At 65.8% G+C, this 16853-nt stretch overlaps 1 protein-coding gene across 1 annotated transcript in view; it reads left to right on the top strand.

Moving 5' to 3' along the window:
• The window catches only part of ADGRB2 (adhesion G protein-coupled receptor B2), a 111150-nt gene that overhangs the window by 75323 nt on the left and 18974 nt on the right, over positions 1-16853 (top strand). The window contains 1 exon segment of the mRNA XM_075047302.1: positions 14287-15085. Within this exon segment, the coding sequence (XP_074903403.1) occupies positions 14287-15085 (799 nt within the window).

The following is a 16853-nucleotide window of genomic DNA, read 5'->3' as shown; positions in this document are numbered from 1 at the left end:
TTGCTCCCACTGCAGCCTCCCTGGCCCAGCACCGGGCTCTGGATGCACCCCAAGGTGCTGCACGTCCACGCCTGGTGCTGGGTGCACGTACGTGGGGGGCTCTTGCGTGTCCCCTGTAGCCGGGGACATGGGGGACGGGGCTTTGCACCGGCGTGGTCCGTCCCCACGGAGCAAGCGACAGCTTTGGGCGAGAGGGGATCGATGAGAGCAAAGCGAGCGCGCTTTCAAATCTGTTCGAAGGGCAATGGAGCATGGAAACGGCCGTGCTGCCAGGGAGCGTGCCACCGGGGCACGGGGACAGCCGGGGCTGAGTCCTCCTCCTGCCTCCTCCCTGGGGAGGCCAGACCCAATTCTGCCGGGTGCTGAGCAGCCCCAGCCAGGCCCTGAGGGCTGGGACTGTCCAGGGCAGCATGGAGCATCCTCATGGTGTGGAACCTGCATCGTCCCCAGGGACCCCCGCTAAGGGGCCACCCAGGAGTGGGTGCTCTGCTCTGCTCTGGCCCCTGCCTCGGGTGTTTGGGAAGCTTCATGCTCTGCACCGAGGGTCACCGAGCTAGCGAGAGCCGGGAGGCGAGATGGAGAGCGTGGGCCACCCATGTCCCCGTGCACACCCACCTCCCCCGTGCACACCCACGTCTCCCGTGCAACACCCACGTGTGCGGAAGCTGAGCCGAGCTGCAGCCTGGTTTCCCTAGGAAACCGAGCGGAGGCCAAAATCACGCAAGGAGGTGCTGGAGGGGGCTCTGAAACGTGGCCCGAATAGCTCCGCACCCAGGGAGACTCGCTGTCCCACCCGCCGCTGCGGGGGACACCGATGGCAGTGACACCGATGGCAGTGACGGTGCGGTGGCACTCGGGCGGCTGCGGGTGCAAGAAGGGCTGTGCTGGTGGCAGCTCGGCTGCGGCGTGGGGGGGGGTTGGAGAGGGGATTTTGGTGATGAAACACAGCCTCTGGGTGCTCCCCCAGCACTCACAAATGACCAAGATGGGGCGGTGAGGGGCTGTCACCGGGGCTGGGGCATGTCCCTGCCTTTCTCGCTGCTGTGGGCTTGTGCAGGCTCAGGGCTGCTCAAAGCTTACCCAGAACATCCCTTCCTGAGGAACGGGGAGTTTAGGTCTATCCAGAGCCCCCATTCCGGTGCAGCCCGTAACCCTGCTGCCACAGGGGCTGGGAGGCCACATTTCCCAGGGCAGAGCCCATGGATGAGGGGGGAGGAAGGAGGGCATCGTTTCAGGGTCGAGCCGGGACATCAGCCCTGGCTCCTCGGGCACCAGGCAGGCAGGCAAGGGAAGAGCTTCTCGCAGGTGGCAGGGTCACATCTTCGCCCAGCATGCTGCCTGCGTGCCAGCCCTCCTACACCTCCTTCTCCTCCTCCTCCTCCTCTTCCTACACCTCCTCTTCCTCCTCCTCCTCTCCTCCTCCTCCTCCTCCTCTCCTCCTCCTCCTCCTCCTCCATGGGTGTTTCGCAGGCTGCCAAGTGAAGATGCATTTGCCGGGCTGCACGCTCCAAAAGTTGATAATTCCCCTCCAGGCAATTAAAAGGAAGCCATTTCTCCTCAATCAGCTGTATTTGAATATGGAAATGGTTTTTAATTACTCAGAGTCAATATCATTTTATCACCGAAATGTGTTTGAACGAGGTTTGCCGTATTTGCAGGGTGTCTAATAAGCTGAATGCAAATTCACTGTGATTCACGGTTTTTAAATGTTCTGATGAGCGAGGGAAGGTGCTGCCCTTTGAAGGTTTCATTCCCAGGCTCCTGCTGGGGCACAAAATGCCAGCCACCCCTCCTGCCCCGCCGGCTGCCGTGGGTGCAAAGGCAGGGGGGACGTGGCAGGGGCCACGAGCCCGGCGGGGACATGGGGACCGCAACTGCCCCTTCCCCAAGCGCGGCCATCCCCGGCTTGCCTGGCCCTGAACATGCCCGGGGTCAGCTCCGCACGGAGGTAATGACAGCTCGGCATCGTTAGATCCCCGGCTATTGTCTCCTGATTAATTTGCTAATTATGTTCTGCTTTTATCCAAAGGGCCTGGCGGTGGTGCGGAAATGTCAGGCACTTGTTTATGCCCCAGGTTGCTGGCTGAGAGACAACGGCAGGGTCCCAGAGGAGCCACGCGTAACCTGGCCCTGCCGGCTCCGGCATCACCGCGCCGTGGCTCCCACGGGGCCAGGACCGAGCTGCTGCCTCAGCCACCGCCTCCCCCGGCAGCCTTGGGCCTGTCCTTTTGCCTCAGTTTCCCCGGGAGCTGAAAATATCCAAATCCATCTCCCTGCACGCTCCAGGCGTGGGGAGCACTGGCACGGCGGCCCCAGTGTCACCACGCCATGGCAGGGACTGACTGTCGGTGGCTGCTGTGCCTCTGCGGGGCTGTCACTTGGGGGGGGGGCAAAGCACACAGCACCCGTGGCAAAGGCACCCAGGGCAGCTTCCCTCGGGTGCAGCCCCGCATCGCCCTCATCTACCGCAGCCTCCTGCACCCCGTGCATCCCAGTTCACGGCTTACTGGGAGGCCGTGGGGCTCCAGCCCCCTGGGGGAGAGGTCCCCAGAGATGCCACCCCCCTGCTGAAAAGGGGACAGGGGACGTGGCCGAGTGGCTTCCCAACATCCAACCTCTGGGTTTTCCTGCTGCGAAAACCCATCAGGTGTCGGCATTGAACACCACGCTCCTGCAAGACTGAGCAGCCGAGATAACATCCCTGCTGATGGCTTCAGCCAGGCTTTCTGCAGCCCTCATGTTTATTAATCGAGATGAATATTTATGCAAAGTTTCTTGCTCTTGAGCAATTGCTCATGTGCAGGCGCGATCCGGCTACCGCTGCCAGTTCGGGCAGTGAAATGGCTCCGGTGGCCGGAGGCTGCAGGCAGCAGCCCTGCGGTGGGACGGAGCAGGGCTGGGTGTGAGCTTGCTCCTTGCCAGGCTGCTCCAGCTCAGGGATGATCTCCCAGCCCATTGGGATCCAGAGGGATTTATCCTCGCTGAAGTCCTGGGATGGAGCAGGGCTGTTTTCTGGTGTGTGGAGACCCGGAGGTGAAAATCCCACAGTGTCCCACGTGCTGGCTCCTCACCGATGCTGTGCTCATCCCTCCATCCCACAGGTCCAGGAGGCAGCCTCTGCACTCTCACCCAGCAGAAACTCTCCCAATTTCTCCCAGAAATTCTCCCCAGAGCGCCTGGCCCAGCGCCTCCAGTCCTTCGTGCTGCCCTGCATCGTGCCAAGGCATCATCTCCATGTTGGAGCAGATGGACATGGGATCAGCCCCGGACCATCCTTCTGCACACAAAGTGCCTGGAAAAATCAAAAAGAAGATGCAGAGCTGAGACCCATCTTCCTGGGCACAACAGCCGTGTCCGTAGGTCTGGGAGCTGCTTGGGATCGGCTGTTGGCTGCGCCGCCGCGGCCGTGCTCCTCGGTCCAGAACAAACCCCGAAGTGAAATTTATTTTAGAGCTTACTCATATCCTTCCTTTTCTGCTCATTGCACAGGCTTCCCTCGCTCCTTTTCCTTCGCTTTTCTCCCTGCCACCACTAGCAGAAAACTTCACGTGAAGGTACCTCGGAGGGGAGCAGCAGCTGTGGGCAGCTGGTGCCGGGCTGGACAAGCCGTCCCGGTGATGGGCACCGACCAACTGGCAAAGGCTCCTCCGCCGGCACTTACTGCCTCTTCCCATCAGAGCGGATTATCTCGCAACCCAAACTTTCCTGTTTATCGCTGCTTTTGTTTTTTCACTGGAGCAATTCGCAGCGAAGTTTATGGGAAGCGATTCAGACAGGCGGCTGCAGTTACCAGCTTCTCGGGGGCTGCCTTCTGCTCCCGTCTCGCCCCGCGGTTCGAGCCGAGATGCTCCTGCTAAGCCTTTTTGAAAAGCTGCTGCTCCGTGCCCTGCTCAGGGGAGACGAGCCCTGGGGATCGGGCCCATCGGGGACCACGGGAGCTTGGGAGCCGGTTGCAATATCCCCACATCCCCCCGGCTGCGAGCTGGAGTCGCTTTCTTCCCTGAATCCTCATCCAGGGCCAAGCACAGAGTAGCTGCCATCTCGGTGACTCTCCCCTGTCCCTGATTTCTGTGCCAAATGAAGGAGAAATAAGAGCCCGGCGTCGGAAAAGCAACGATGCCGGCTGCCTCAGGAGCCCTGGCTGGGGATGAGGGCTCGGCCGGTTCCTGCCCGGTGCTGGCTGTCCCGACGGTGCCCGTGGGTGGATGCTGTTAGCCGTGGCAGCAGCGCCAGCATAATGATCGTGGTGGCACCGGGGACCTTGTGTCAACCTGGCGGGTTATTATTGCCTTAATGGACAGGTCTAATTCCCATGCAGCAGGCAAAGCCCTGGTGTTACAACCTCCGCACGCGCGGGCGCTGCTCTAATTATGCCCTGCGAGCTGCACTGCTTGTGCTGATCCTCAGCCCCCCCCCGAATCCACGGGCACGGGTGAGGCTGAGCGCCCTGACCAGTGTTTTCCCTGCATCCCGGCAGTTCACAGGGGTGAGGAAGACCCTGGGAGCTGCGGGCACTCACGCGGATCACCGGGGAGATGCTTTGTTTTGGCTGTGGGGTTTCCAGCACCTTCCTGAGCTCTGCCTGGCACAGGGGGCTGGTGGGGGGGCCTGAGCACCCCTCTTGCCTTGCTTTGGGCTGGGGGCACAGCCGGTGGCAGAGCTCAGGCTGCGTCTGGGGGAAGGTTTGCAGGGATGAAGCAGCAACAAGCAGCTCCGGAGAGCACCCAGTTGTCCTGGTAACAGTGGGTGCCTCTGGTTCCCGCAGCTTGCCCCCCCCCCAGCACCCGAGCCTTACAGCCCCTCCTTGCCACAGGCAGGGTCCCACCAGAGGCAGAGGAGATTTTTGGTGATGCTGCCTGCAGCAGCGGGGAGCCTGGGGCAGCGGGGGGTGATGTGGAGGCTGGAAATGACTCCCTCCCTAGAAGGGCAGCAGCAGGCACAGGGTGATGTTACGTGCACGACCACGGGCCGTGGCCAGGCCTGGTGGCAGCGGGCTCTTGCAGAACAGAGCGATGCAAGCCAGGCTGTGCCACAGCCAGGACCAGGGTCGGGGCAGAGCCCACGGGCACTGTGCATCCCGCATCGCATCCCGCATCGCATCCTGCATCACATCCCCCATCGCATCCCACATCGCATCCTGCATCACATCCCGCATTGCATCCCGCATCGCATCCTGCGTCGCTCGCAGGGCAGCGGTAGCTGGTGACAAGCGATGCGTTTGGAAATTTGGAAGGATATCAAGTGTGCAGACCTATTTGGCTGCGGGAGCAAATAACTCACGGGAAGCAGAGAGCGTGACCCAGAGAGCCATGGGTTTGGGATCGCCCTTCTGCTGAGCTGCAGCCGCTGCAATGATCTGTATTTACAGAGACGGGTTCTGGAATATCCTCCAGTTATGTCTGAGCTAATGATGCTTTTCTCCCTGGTGTGCTTTCTTTCAGCCTTGACCCAGAGGGGATGAGTGTCTGTCTGGGGACGCCGGGTCAGGCACCCACAGGCTGCAGAGGAGGACTGGGAAAAGGGAACGCCAAGGAGGGAAGGAGCTGAACTGCACAAAGGTCTCGGGTGGATATAACCCTGCACTTCCAGCCGTGCCGGGCTGGATTAGGGCTGGCGCTGAGCTACAGATCCCCAGGGTGCTGAGCAGTGGTCCCGGCGGTGCCTCCTGCTACCGGGTTTCTGCCTCTGTCGCGGGCAGCCCCGGACAGAGGCTGCAAGGAACCACCCGGAGATCCGTGCACCCCCAGGGCTGAGCACAGCGCACGCAGCGCTGGGCAGGATGCAGCCAGCGGAGGTGGACAGGCAGGCGATGGGAACATGCCGCATTTCCAGCTGTGCTGCTCCTGCAGCGTGGCAGCGAGGCCGTGACACATCCCACCAGGCTCCTTGCTGCAGGGCTGGGGCTCGGTGGCGGTGACACCCTGTCCCCTCCAAGCCAGAGGTCCCCGTGCTCCTGGTGGGCTCTGTCCTGGGCAGGATCTGGGCTAGAGCGGACCCTCTGGGCCGGCTGCTCTCAGTTGCCCGTGGGCCACCAAGATGCTCAGGTTTATCCCATCTGTGCATGGCCTTCACACGTGAAACTGCAGCTCTGCAGCCCACGCAAACACCACCGTGGCTCCGGGAGTCTGACATCCTCCGTGTCACACACACTCGTGCCACGTTTGTGCAACCGTGGGGCGTGCCACCCCCCGTTTCTCACCCGGTGCTGACACTCCAGGTCTCCCCGCACCCCTGCAAAGCGTGCCGAGGCCCGCACGCGTGTGCCACACGGCCGCTGCCGGGGAGCGCGTTTATCCCGCACAGGGGCGCGCCACGGCACCCACCGTCGTGCACGCGCGCGCTGCCCACGCCTCGGCAAGCACGCACGGACCCCTGGTGTGCACCCACGGACCCCTGGTGTGCACGAACCGACCCCTGGTGTGCACGAACCGACCCCTGGTGTGCACGCACGGACCCCTCGTGTGCACGCACGGCCAACCCAGCCGTGCACCCGCAGGCGCGACACCCCCCCCCCCCCCGCACACTCCCGTGCACGCACGAACCGATTCCCGCGTGTGCGGGGCACACGCCCCCCCCCCCCCCAAGGAGCACACCACCCGTGCGCACACCACATCCACGCGTGTGCAGCCCTCCACGTGCACAAACACCCCCCCCTCCAAGCGCTGCAGCATCCCGGGGGTCACCTTCTCCCCCCCCCCAGCACATCGCTCCGGGGGTAGCGGCGGCCGTGGGTGGGTGAGTGGGGGGACACGGACATTCCCCCCCCCCGAAGGCGGCCCCGCCGCGCAGGCTCCCCGCCATGCCCGCCGCTGTCACACCGCCCCGCTCCCGGCGCATGCAGCAAGTGCCCGAGCCGCGCGCGCCGCCGCCGCCGCCCCCGCCCCCGCCTCCTCCCCCCCCCTCCCCCTTCCCCCCCCTCCTTCCCCGCCGCCGCCGCCGCCACCGGGGCCCGGCGCGCCGCGCGCCCGCTCCCGGCCCCGCGCGCCGCCGCGCTCCCCCGGGCGCGCCCGGGCACCGGCTGCCGTTGCTGCTGCCGCCGCCGCCGCCGCTGCTCCCGCCGCCGCTCGGGGATGGCCAGCCCGCTGCACGCCGCGCCGCGCCGGGGCTACACGCGCTGCTGACGGAGCGCAGGTAAGAGGCGGCGGGGATATACCCCCCTCCCCGGGGCACCGAGACCCCTCACCCCACCCCCGGTCGGTGTGCCGACCCCCCCCTCCCGTCTCCTTCCCGGTACACCGCGGTGCGCACCGCTCCCCCCCCCCCCCCCGCCGCCAACCCCCCGCCGTTTCTCTCCGCGGCGCAGCGGGGGCGGCAGCTCGCCGGGGATGCGGGATGCGGCGGTCGGTGCTGCCGGTTGGTAGAAAGCCCCGGGTTCGCCTTGCCATCCTTTCGCCCATCCCGGGACAACTTTCCTGCCCCGGTAACGGGGCCGAAGGGGCCGGGGGGGGGAGTTGTAGCCGAGCCGCGGTACCGGGGGTGCCCCGTACCCGGTGCCCGGTGAGGGTAGCGGTATCCCCCGGGCGGCCCCGGCCCTGCCTGGAAGTTGCGCGGGGCTGCGGCGGGCTCGGCACCGGGCTTGGCTGCTAGCGGTGGGCATGCCCGGGGCTGCCGGTCCTCCTCCTCCTCCGGGGCTGCCGGTTCTCCCCCCCCTCGGTGTGCCGGTCCCTCCCCGCAAGCAATGTCAGGGCTCCGGTAGCCCCCCCCGCCCCCCCGGCGGAGGGGCTGCACGCCTGTCGGTGGGCACATGTGTGTTGCTGGGCACACGCGTGGCACCGCGGTGCCGTGGCGTGTCATCCAGCAAGGCCACGGGCGCCCGGTTGCCCGCCGGCATCCCTGCCAGCCCACGCGCGTGGTGCCAGCCCGGCACGCGTGGGTGCTCGGCGGGTTGGGCTCCCCACGCCGGAACCGGCCCCGCCGTCGTCACCCCCGGCCAAGGGCCCTCGGGGAATCGGCACGCACCGGGGTGCGTGGGCAGGTGCGTTGGCGGAGCCCCCCCCGGCAGCGGGCAGGCGGTTTTGCGGCTCTTCCCTGCGTGGGGCTTTGTTCGGTGCCAGCGTGGAAGGGCTGCGGGAAGCCCCCGTGCCACGGCCGTGCCGCCGGGGCGAGCGGCGCCCCGGGGACCGTGGGCGTGCGGCGAGGGCACACGTGGGCGCCCGGCGCGTGTCGGCGCGGGCACGTGCGGCGTACAGGTGGCAGCCGGATCCGGGGGGGAGCGGGGGAGCTGCTTCCCTTCCCAGGGGCCCCGGCAAACCCCGGGGTTCGTGGTGAGAGCGGTGCCACGTGTGCACGCGCGTGTGCCCACGCAGGTCACTTGTTGAAGCACGGGGGACGTTTTTTTTTTTTTTTCCGCAACCCCGGCCGGTGCCGAGGGTGCGTGCGCACCGGCGCCTGCACGGTCGGTGCCGGGGGCTCGCGGCAGCGCGGCGTGTGAACAACCCTTTGCTTTTCTAGGTCATGTCGCTGCCGCCTGTGCCGGATGGCGCCTTGGCAGCCGGGGCCGCCGGTGACGTGGCGAGGTGGCCCTGGGGTGGCCGGGCTGGGTTGTGGCAAAGAGACCGGTTGGGGTTTGTGGCGGGGCGCTGCCGGCGGCTGGGGCGCGCGTGGAGCCGGCGACGCGGGGCTGGCGCTGAGCCGTGCCGTCGGGAGGGCTCCCGGTGGGCGGCGGGGCGGTTATTTGGCACTGACCTCTTCCCCCCCCCTCCCTCACCGCCATCGAAGGCGGTGGCGGCGGCTGAGCCGAGGAGGGCTGGCGGGGAGGGAGCCGGCTCCTGGTGCTCGCACCGGGTGCCCGTGGGGAGGAGCGGGGCGGCGCGGCTGTCGTCACCATCGCCTGGCTGCCCTCCGGCCGCCCTCGTCGGGGAGGTTCGGTGCCCCGTTTCCCAGTTGGGGTTCGTTACCGGCGGCGGGTGCTGGTGTTGGCCGTGGGGCAGTGCCAGCCCCTCTGTGCCGGAGCCTGGCAGCGGCTCCTCTTCGAGGCCTGCCCGGTTGCTTGTCAAGCCAGCTTGACCCTGCTTTGATCCAAGGAGTTTGCAAGAAGCTGGGATCCTACAAATTTGGTCTGTGCCGGAGAGAAAATGGATACGGAGCTGGCATCGCAGGCGGCTTTCTCTCCGACTGGCAGCTGCGTGGCAGAGGTGCTCAGCACCAGCTGGGACACGCTGCCTGCTCTTCCCGGTTGCCTCCGGCTCTTCTCGACACCTCTAAGGACCTTTCGGCAGCGCAGCCTTTCTGCCTGGCGTGACACCTCTGCCGTGCCGGCAACAGGCGTCGGGCCGGGGGTGTCGTGCTTTTCCTGAAGAGCTGCAGTGGGCTCTGTCCTCCCCGGTGGGCTGCCGAGAGCCTGGCCCTGGCACCAGCCTCCCGCACAGAGCAGTGGGAATAGATGGGTTTTCCTTCGCTTGGGCTGTTCCCATCGCTGCTGAGTCCCTGCGCTCCGGCTTGGATGGGGGCTGCAAGATGGGCTCCCCGTGCCCCCGCTGCCCGGAGGAAGATGATGCTCTGGACGGACGGATGGACGCACAGACCACGGGATGAGCCGCTAGCCCTGGTCCGGCCCCCGCCGCCCCCGCACAGCACTCGGGGCTGGGCTGCTGCGACGCCTCAACGCTCCTCCATGGGAATTTGGACCGAGGCCCTGCAAACTCATTTCCTACCATGGAGCCGTCCTCTAATGGGGACGGGGCTGGCTCTGGGCCACCCGGCTCGGTTGCCAAGCATCAGAGGTTCCGTAGCTCCTCGGTGCTCACGGGGGCCATCGCGTCCCCCCTGCTCTCATCCCGTCTGTTCGTTCTTGATGTCCTCCAAGAGCGGGCTGGAGCCAGGCCCCTTCTCCTCCTCGGGGCACCTCGGAGGCTCCCGGTGGATCTGGGTCTGGCTGAGACGGTGGGTTACAAAAAAACTCCCCCTCCGGCGTGAGCACACATCCAGGCTGCCCTCAGCCCCCCCTTTGGAGCCCTGCTGGGGCTCTCAGCCCCCCCCCTCCATCCCTTTGCCGTACGGTGCTAGGGCAGGATGGAGCTGATGGAGAAGAGGGAGCCGCATCCCAGCAATGTGGAAACTACTCGGAAGAGGCCGCGGGAGAGCGACGGGAGCAGCCGCGGCTGCTGCAACCCCTGCGGGTGCCCTGCTGCCGGGGGGGGGGGGATGCGGGGGGGAACTCGCCTCCAGGGACCCCCGCAGCTGCGGAGGGGGAGGCAGCACACCCTGTTCCTTGGCAGAGCGTAATCCCTAATCCTGGTGGAGATTTCACTGTGCTGTCTCTCGGCCTTGCTTTTGGAGTGGAGTTTTACCAACAGCAGTTAAGTAAAATAAATAAAAAGGCCTGTGCTTGCCAGTGCTAGCGAGGCTGAGCCAGTGATTGGCAAAGCGGCACCATTAATTACAGCTCGGTGCTGCTGCCAGCCTGCCTGCTTCAGGAAAGGTGGTGGCAGAGCGCCGGGGAAGCCAGAGGGAGAGGGGGAGTGCGTGGGGAAGGGGGAGACGTGGGAGGGCAGAGCGGGGGGAAACGTGGTCCCGAGCGCCGGGGGGGGATTGTGCCGCGGTGGGTGGGAGCGGCACGGATACCCGTCTACCCGCCGAGTGCCCGTGCGTGCACGGGAGCCCACGCGTGCACGCACGTGTGCGCGCACATGCTTTGCGGGAAGCCGTGGTTTTGGGGGGGGGCGAGGACTGAAGGCTGTGATCTCAGTGAGGTTGCTCCGGTACTTTCGCCCGGCGATGCTCGCAGCGTTAATTAGTTGGCGGAGAGGCTGTGTCGGTGCTGCTGAGCGCCGGGCAGGGTTTTGGTGCTGGGGTTTCCTCGTGCCGGGAGGACGGGCGCAGAGCGGCGAGGGTTGAGCGCGGAGGTAGCGGAGGCGGCTTTGAAGTTCCCGGATGCCTTTGAACCGCTAGTGAAGATCCTGGAAATTGGAGGGTTGCAGACTCTCCTGACGGGAAGAGCTCGTTACGGTGCTTTGTTCGTCGGCATCACCTCTGGGCAGGCAGGGATGTGCTCCCGTGGGATGGAGCCCGTTTTGTGGCCGCGTGGCCGTGCCATGCCGTGCCACCGGCCGGCCTGCTCCTCCCCAGATGCTGTTGCCGTTCAGCAGGGAGTGATGCCGTTCCCATCGTGGTTCAACACCGAGGACTGCCCGGTCCTTCCTTACCCTCGTGCCCTTGTCCTGAGCCATCCTCATGTTAGGAATTCTTACGGATCGTGTATTTTCCACAGCCTATTAAAAGAACACTGCCGGGTTAAAAACCGTGTCTCTCAAAACCCAAATCTCCTTTACTTTGCTATTAATCGTTTTTCAGATTATTAATGCCAGCGGGGTTTAGTGCCGCCTGTTTATCACTTTTGGGGCTGGTTGGTTGTTTCTGGCTTTGCCTGGCCGGAGAGGGGCGGCCACGGCCGAGCAGAAGCGCGATGGTCAGGAGCCGGCCCCCGCCGTGCCGGGAGGATGGAGCTGGACCAGGTCCCTGCCGAAATCTCCGTTCAGGCGAAGCATCTTCAGGGAAACAACCTGTTTGTGTGGCGCAAGCGGGGCTGGTGTGAAGCGGTGCCTTTTCCTGCTGTGCCGCGGCTGCTGGCGAGGGAGAGGCGAGCCCTGGTTGGATCCTGCCGGTTACCGGAGCCAGGAGGGATGCGATGGCAGCGATGGAGAGGGACCGTGCTCTGACTGCCGAGGACGGGGAGCCCGGGATGTCGCTTCTGCACGGTCGCTTCTCGGCTCTGTGATGGCTCTTTAAAAGCTTTAATTAAAAACCCACCCCCTTCCCCGTTCCCCGGGCGGGGAACAAAGGCAAATGGAAGGGGCTGGAGCGGGTGCTGCGGCGGGCGAGTGTGCCAGCCTGTGCCAGCCAACCTCTAGGTGCCATCCCCGTCCCCGGGGAGCAGCGCCCGCTCCCGCAGCAGCTCAACAAGGTCTTTGGGTGCGGTGGGTCCCTGGGGGCAGCCGGCATCCCCCCCTCCCCATCCGCAGGCTTTGCCACCGGTGCCGGGATGCAGATGCCGGTGCCAGGCGGTTTCTTCCGCATGGACCGAGGCCATTTCGGAGGGGCGATGGGCAGCGGGGCTGTGCCCTGGCACCCCGGCGAGGCTGGGCTCACCCTTGCCGGAGCACACCGGCGGCGATGCTGTGGGGCGCGGGGTCCTCGCCACCGTGCCGGGTGGGGGGTGACGGTGACCCCTTCTCAAACCGCTCGGCAACTCCCGCTGGGTGACTGGGTGCCCCAGATGTTAAAGATCTTCTCGGGCCCAGCTTGCAGCTCAATGAAATATTTTCACTGCAGCAGCAACAGCAAGCACTGCAGGGAGCGGGGCTGGGGCTGAACGAGCTGTATCAGATTTGATCTGCTCTTAACGAGCCCTGGCCTTCAGGAGCGGCTACGGCACGGTGCCGGGCTCTCGGGCAGCCGCAGCGTTGGGCCCGGCAGGTTTTTTGGGGTGGGGGGAGGCTCCCCGTGGCCCAGAGCACCTGGGTCTCGCACGGTGCCGTGTTTAAAACGCAGGAAGCCCCAGCAGCGGATTGCCCGGCCGTGCCCATCCCCGCCGAGCTTCCCAGTAGCCGGTTTGCCCCAGCGGCAAGCTGGCCACCGGCAGGAGCCGAGCAGGAGGGACGGACAGACGGATGGCGGTGCTGGAGCATCCTTCCTTGCTGCTCCCGGGCGAAGGAAGCAAGCACCATCTTGTGTCCCTGCCAGGCTGCAGGAGCCCCAGGAGCTCGCTGCAGAACGGCAGCGTGTCCCTGCCTGACCTCCTCCTCCTCTGCCTCCTCCTCCTCCTCCTCCCGTCCCCGGCTCTCCCGGAGCAGTGGAGGGCTGTGACTCGCCGGGGGACCCCAGATCCTTGCTGGGTGCTGGAGGAGCATCAGTGGGGGATGCCCGCGGGGCTCCCCGCTCTGGCTGCCCCTTGGCTCCCCGCTGCTGCTGCCACGGGTGGTGGGGGGGGTCTCCTGCTGAATTCCCCAGGGTCTCCCAGGGGTGGAAGGGGCTGCAGGAAAGTGAGGTTTTCTTTTGCCCCAGATCTCCCTGCTTACATCAGGGGGTCCTGCCCGGATCCGACCCCAGGCCTGGCTGCTTCCACTGGCTCCATCCCAGCTCCTTTCTCCCCATGCCTACGTGCTGCTGGCGGGGGCCGGCTGCCGGCACCGAGCCCCCGTGCTGCCGGGGCAGCGGGAGCCCGCGCCAGCCTGTTGCATGAGAGCTGGGTTATTTTTAGCTCTCTAATGTGCCTGTTGTGGCTTCGGCGCAGGCTCGGCCGAGGCTCCGGCTCCCTCCCCGATGAGCAGGGGGATGCCCTGGTACCAGGGCCTCAGCCAGGGGTGATTTGGGGGCAGGAGATGTTCTTTGGGGACGGAGAAGAGCATCCCTGCGTCATGCCGAGCAGTCGGCATCCCTCACGCGTCACCGGGACGGAGGGGAGCGGGGTCCTCGGCGGTTTTGGAAATCAACCTCTGGAATGGCATCCGTCCCCTGCGGTCACCCCGCCGTCCCTGGGGCTACCCCCTCGCTGCCGCTGCCCCGGGCGCAGGCTGGCCCGGCAGAGCGATGCCAACACACGTGCGCGGTGGCCTCGGCCTCTGTAGAGCCACGCTCTGGTCCTGCTTAATAAGGCCACCGTGTGCATTATTTTATTAATGAGTTATTAAAAAGCTATCCACGGCGATGCTGCTGCGTACCCAGCGTGGTGTCCAAGAAATATGTACTTTAACGATCGCTCGCCCTGTGCCGGGCTCTCGCGGCGGGTGGGGGGGACACCGTGCTGTTGGGGTGCCCGTGCACCCCCAGCACATCGCCCCAGGCTCCTTCACTGAGCAGCCGGCTTGTCCCCACGGTGCTCTGGGGCACCAGCAATAGCTACGAGGCGTTTTATAGCCCCGTCCGGGCAGAAGCTCTTCGGTGGCTTTTTGCCCAGGTTGTGCTTGGCCGGCTCCGACGGGTGAGCCGAGGGCAGGGGGGGTCACCGCGGTGGGGGTCCGCCGGCTGCGGGGTGGGAGCCGGGTCTGTGCTCTGGTAGTTTTGGGGTCAAGACCCCGCTCTGCGCTGCCCGCTCCCCAACCTGGGGGCTGCCTTGGCACAGCCTGGGGGACGGGACGGGGGTCTCCGACGGCTGTCCCCTGCCTGCAAAGTGGCGGCTGGGGACACGGACCAGCCGCGATGGTGCTCCCACACCGGCCGGGGCTTCGGTGCAGGGTGCTGACCTCCCCGTACCGGCTCCGCACTCCCCTGGCACAGCGGGGCGGCCGCAGCGGCGTGCCTCCCGGTAAGCATCTGTCTGTCTGTCTGTCCGTCTGTCTCTCCCCCCAGGGCAAATGCCATAGGATGACCGCTGCTGGTCCCCTCTTACTGGCTGTGATATCGTCTCTCCTGTGGCTCACGCGGGGCTTCGACCCGGCTCCCAGCGCCTGCTCCGCTCTGGCCTCCGGCGTCCTCTACGGCTCCTTCTCCCTCAAGGACCTCTTCCCCACCATCTCCTCCGGCTGCTCCTGGACCCTGGAGAACCCCGACCCCACCAAGTACTCGCTCTACCTCCGCTTCAACCGGGAGGAGCAGGTCTGCACCCACTTCTCGCCCATGGTGCTGCCGCTCGACCACTACCTGGCCAACTACACCTGCGACCCCCGCGGCGAGGCCGCCAGCCCCCCGCCCGCCCGCCAGCGGCCGGAGGAGGAGGAAGAGGAGGAGGAAGCCGAGCTGGAGCTGTGCGAGGGCGCGGGGCCCTTCACTTTCCTCCATTTCGACAAGAACTTTGTGCAGCTGTGCCTGGCGGCCGAGCCCGAGGCGGCCCCCCGCCTCCTGGCCCCCCAAGCCCTGGAATTCCGTTTCGTGGAGGTGCTGCTCATCAACAACAACAACTCCAGCCAGTTCACCTGCAGCGTGCTCTGCCGCTGGCTGGAGGAGTGCCTGCAGGCTCCCGGCGCCCGCCGCTGCGGCTTCACCCACGCCGGTTGCAGCTGCCAGGCGGAGAGCCCCCCGGCACCCCGCCGCAACGGCACGCGGCACGCCGCCCGCACGCCCGCCCCGCCGCCCGCCGCCGCCGACTGCTGCCCCACCGACCTGCATTCTGCGAATGCCAACGATTTCGACCTGCCCGAGGTCCCGCACGGTGAGTGGGGCGCGGGGGGGTGGGGGGGGAACACCCCAGGGATGGACGCCCTCGCTCCGCGCGTTGCTTCCCAAGGGTGCCGGGCACGGAGCGGGGAAGCCGTGCGGTGGGGTCGATCCCGCTCGTGCGCGCTCCCCTGGGGAAGGAGGGCGCGAATCGGGTGCCGCGCACGGAGCGGGGAAGCCGTGCGAAGCGCAGATCCCGTGCGTCCCAGCTTTATCCCGAGTTCTGCTCCCAGAACCCGAACTCCCAGCTCCACGTGCATCCCGCTGGAGCGACGGCCGGGCTCGGCGGAGCCGCAGCTCGCTCTGCCCTCGCTGCGGTCCGGCCGGCCTCGTTAGTGCCGCTCCCCGCCGTGCCGGCCCCGGTTGTTTGCCACGGTTGCTCTGGCACAGCCTGCGTGGCCCCGGAGCCTTGGTCGTCGCTTCCCCGGCACGAGGCTGCTGCTCGCCTGACTGCGAGCCCGGAGCAGGAGCCCTGTCACTCTGCTTTGGTGGAGATGTGGAAAACAATTTGCAGGTAAAATGACCCTTTCCCGTGGCAAATTACCCTTGACTGCTGCAGCCCGGGCGCTTGTTATTCCAGGCAGGATGTCACGGCACGGCGGCACGGCGCGGCCGGGCTATTAACCAGGCGGAATGAAGCCATTTGCTTGTTACGGAATTGCAGAAACCTCAAGCGAAGATAAAGCAGCCGTGCTCGCCAGCGCCCTGGGCACCGGGGTCGGGCTGCCCGTGGCCAGGAGCCATCTGACCCAAGCGCTCCCTTCGCCTGTGGGGCACCTCTGCCGAGCCTGGCGAGGTGAAGCAGGGGTTTTGAGGCACATCTGGCCAGATGTTCCCCCGTGCCAGGCCCGGGTGATGCACGGGGAGGAGCAATCCCCAACTTAGCTGTGTGGAGTCTTTATCCAGCAGATTAGGTGGTGGTGATGGGCTGTGGGTATATATATAATTTCATTGGGCTTTAGCATTTATTTCAGGAGCTAAATGTCATTACAGGCAGATCCCCCGACTAAATCCCCGGTCCGTTACAGCTGCAGGGTTATAAATCGCCTCATCCCAAGGGGAGCTGCCTGAGCTGATTTTTTTTTTTTTTTTTTTTCCTTCCTTTTTTCCCCTTTAAAAGGACAGTTAAGAGCTCAGTGCTAGGTTCAGATGCCATCCCCCAAGGTCAGCCTGGCCCAGGGATGCTGCAGGGGCTGGCACCCGCCGTGGGGCTGCCTGGGGAGCAGCGGGTGCTGCAGGTGTGGAGCGGGGCTGCAGGATGCTCCATCCCCTCGAGAAGCGAGGAGATTCTAAACTTCCCCGCGGCTGGTTTGCTGGGGGTTAGTAATGCCGAGCACGGCTTAAAGAGAGGGTGCCAAGGCTGGGTGCTGGAGAGGGGGGGTCCCTGCAGACCCGGCACGCTCAGGCACCGAGCCGCCTGCCGCCTTTCTACGGACCGGCACGCCGACCAGCCGCAATGGCGAGAGCGTGAACTCCCGCTCCTTCCCCAAATTACATTTGACATTCAATTAAAACCCAGAGGTGCCCGGAGGTACAATGTTATTGCGGCGCCGGAGCCGCAAGGGTAATGCGCTGCCTCGGCCGCCCCGTTGCACCGCGCCGTCGCCAGCCGGTGCGAGCCCCCGCACCGTGTTTCCACACCCCCCCCCCCCCCTCCCCAAAAAGGCGTTCGCCTGCATCACCGGACCGGGCTGCGGGGTTGCAGGGCTGGAGCACAGAGCGGCCTTCATGGCAGCGAAGGGGGTGGGGGGGTCCGGGGCTTC

This window comes from Buteo buteo, chromosome 16, assembly GCF_964188355.1.
Source record: "Buteo buteo chromosome 16, bButBut1.hap1.1, whole genome shotgun sequence".
Taxonomy (NCBI): domain Eukaryota; kingdom Metazoa; phylum Chordata; class Aves; order Accipitriformes; family Accipitridae; genus Buteo; species Buteo buteo.
The sequence above is the reverse complement of the archived record's forward strand: the minus strand, read 5'-3'. Positions and strand labels throughout refer to the sequence as shown.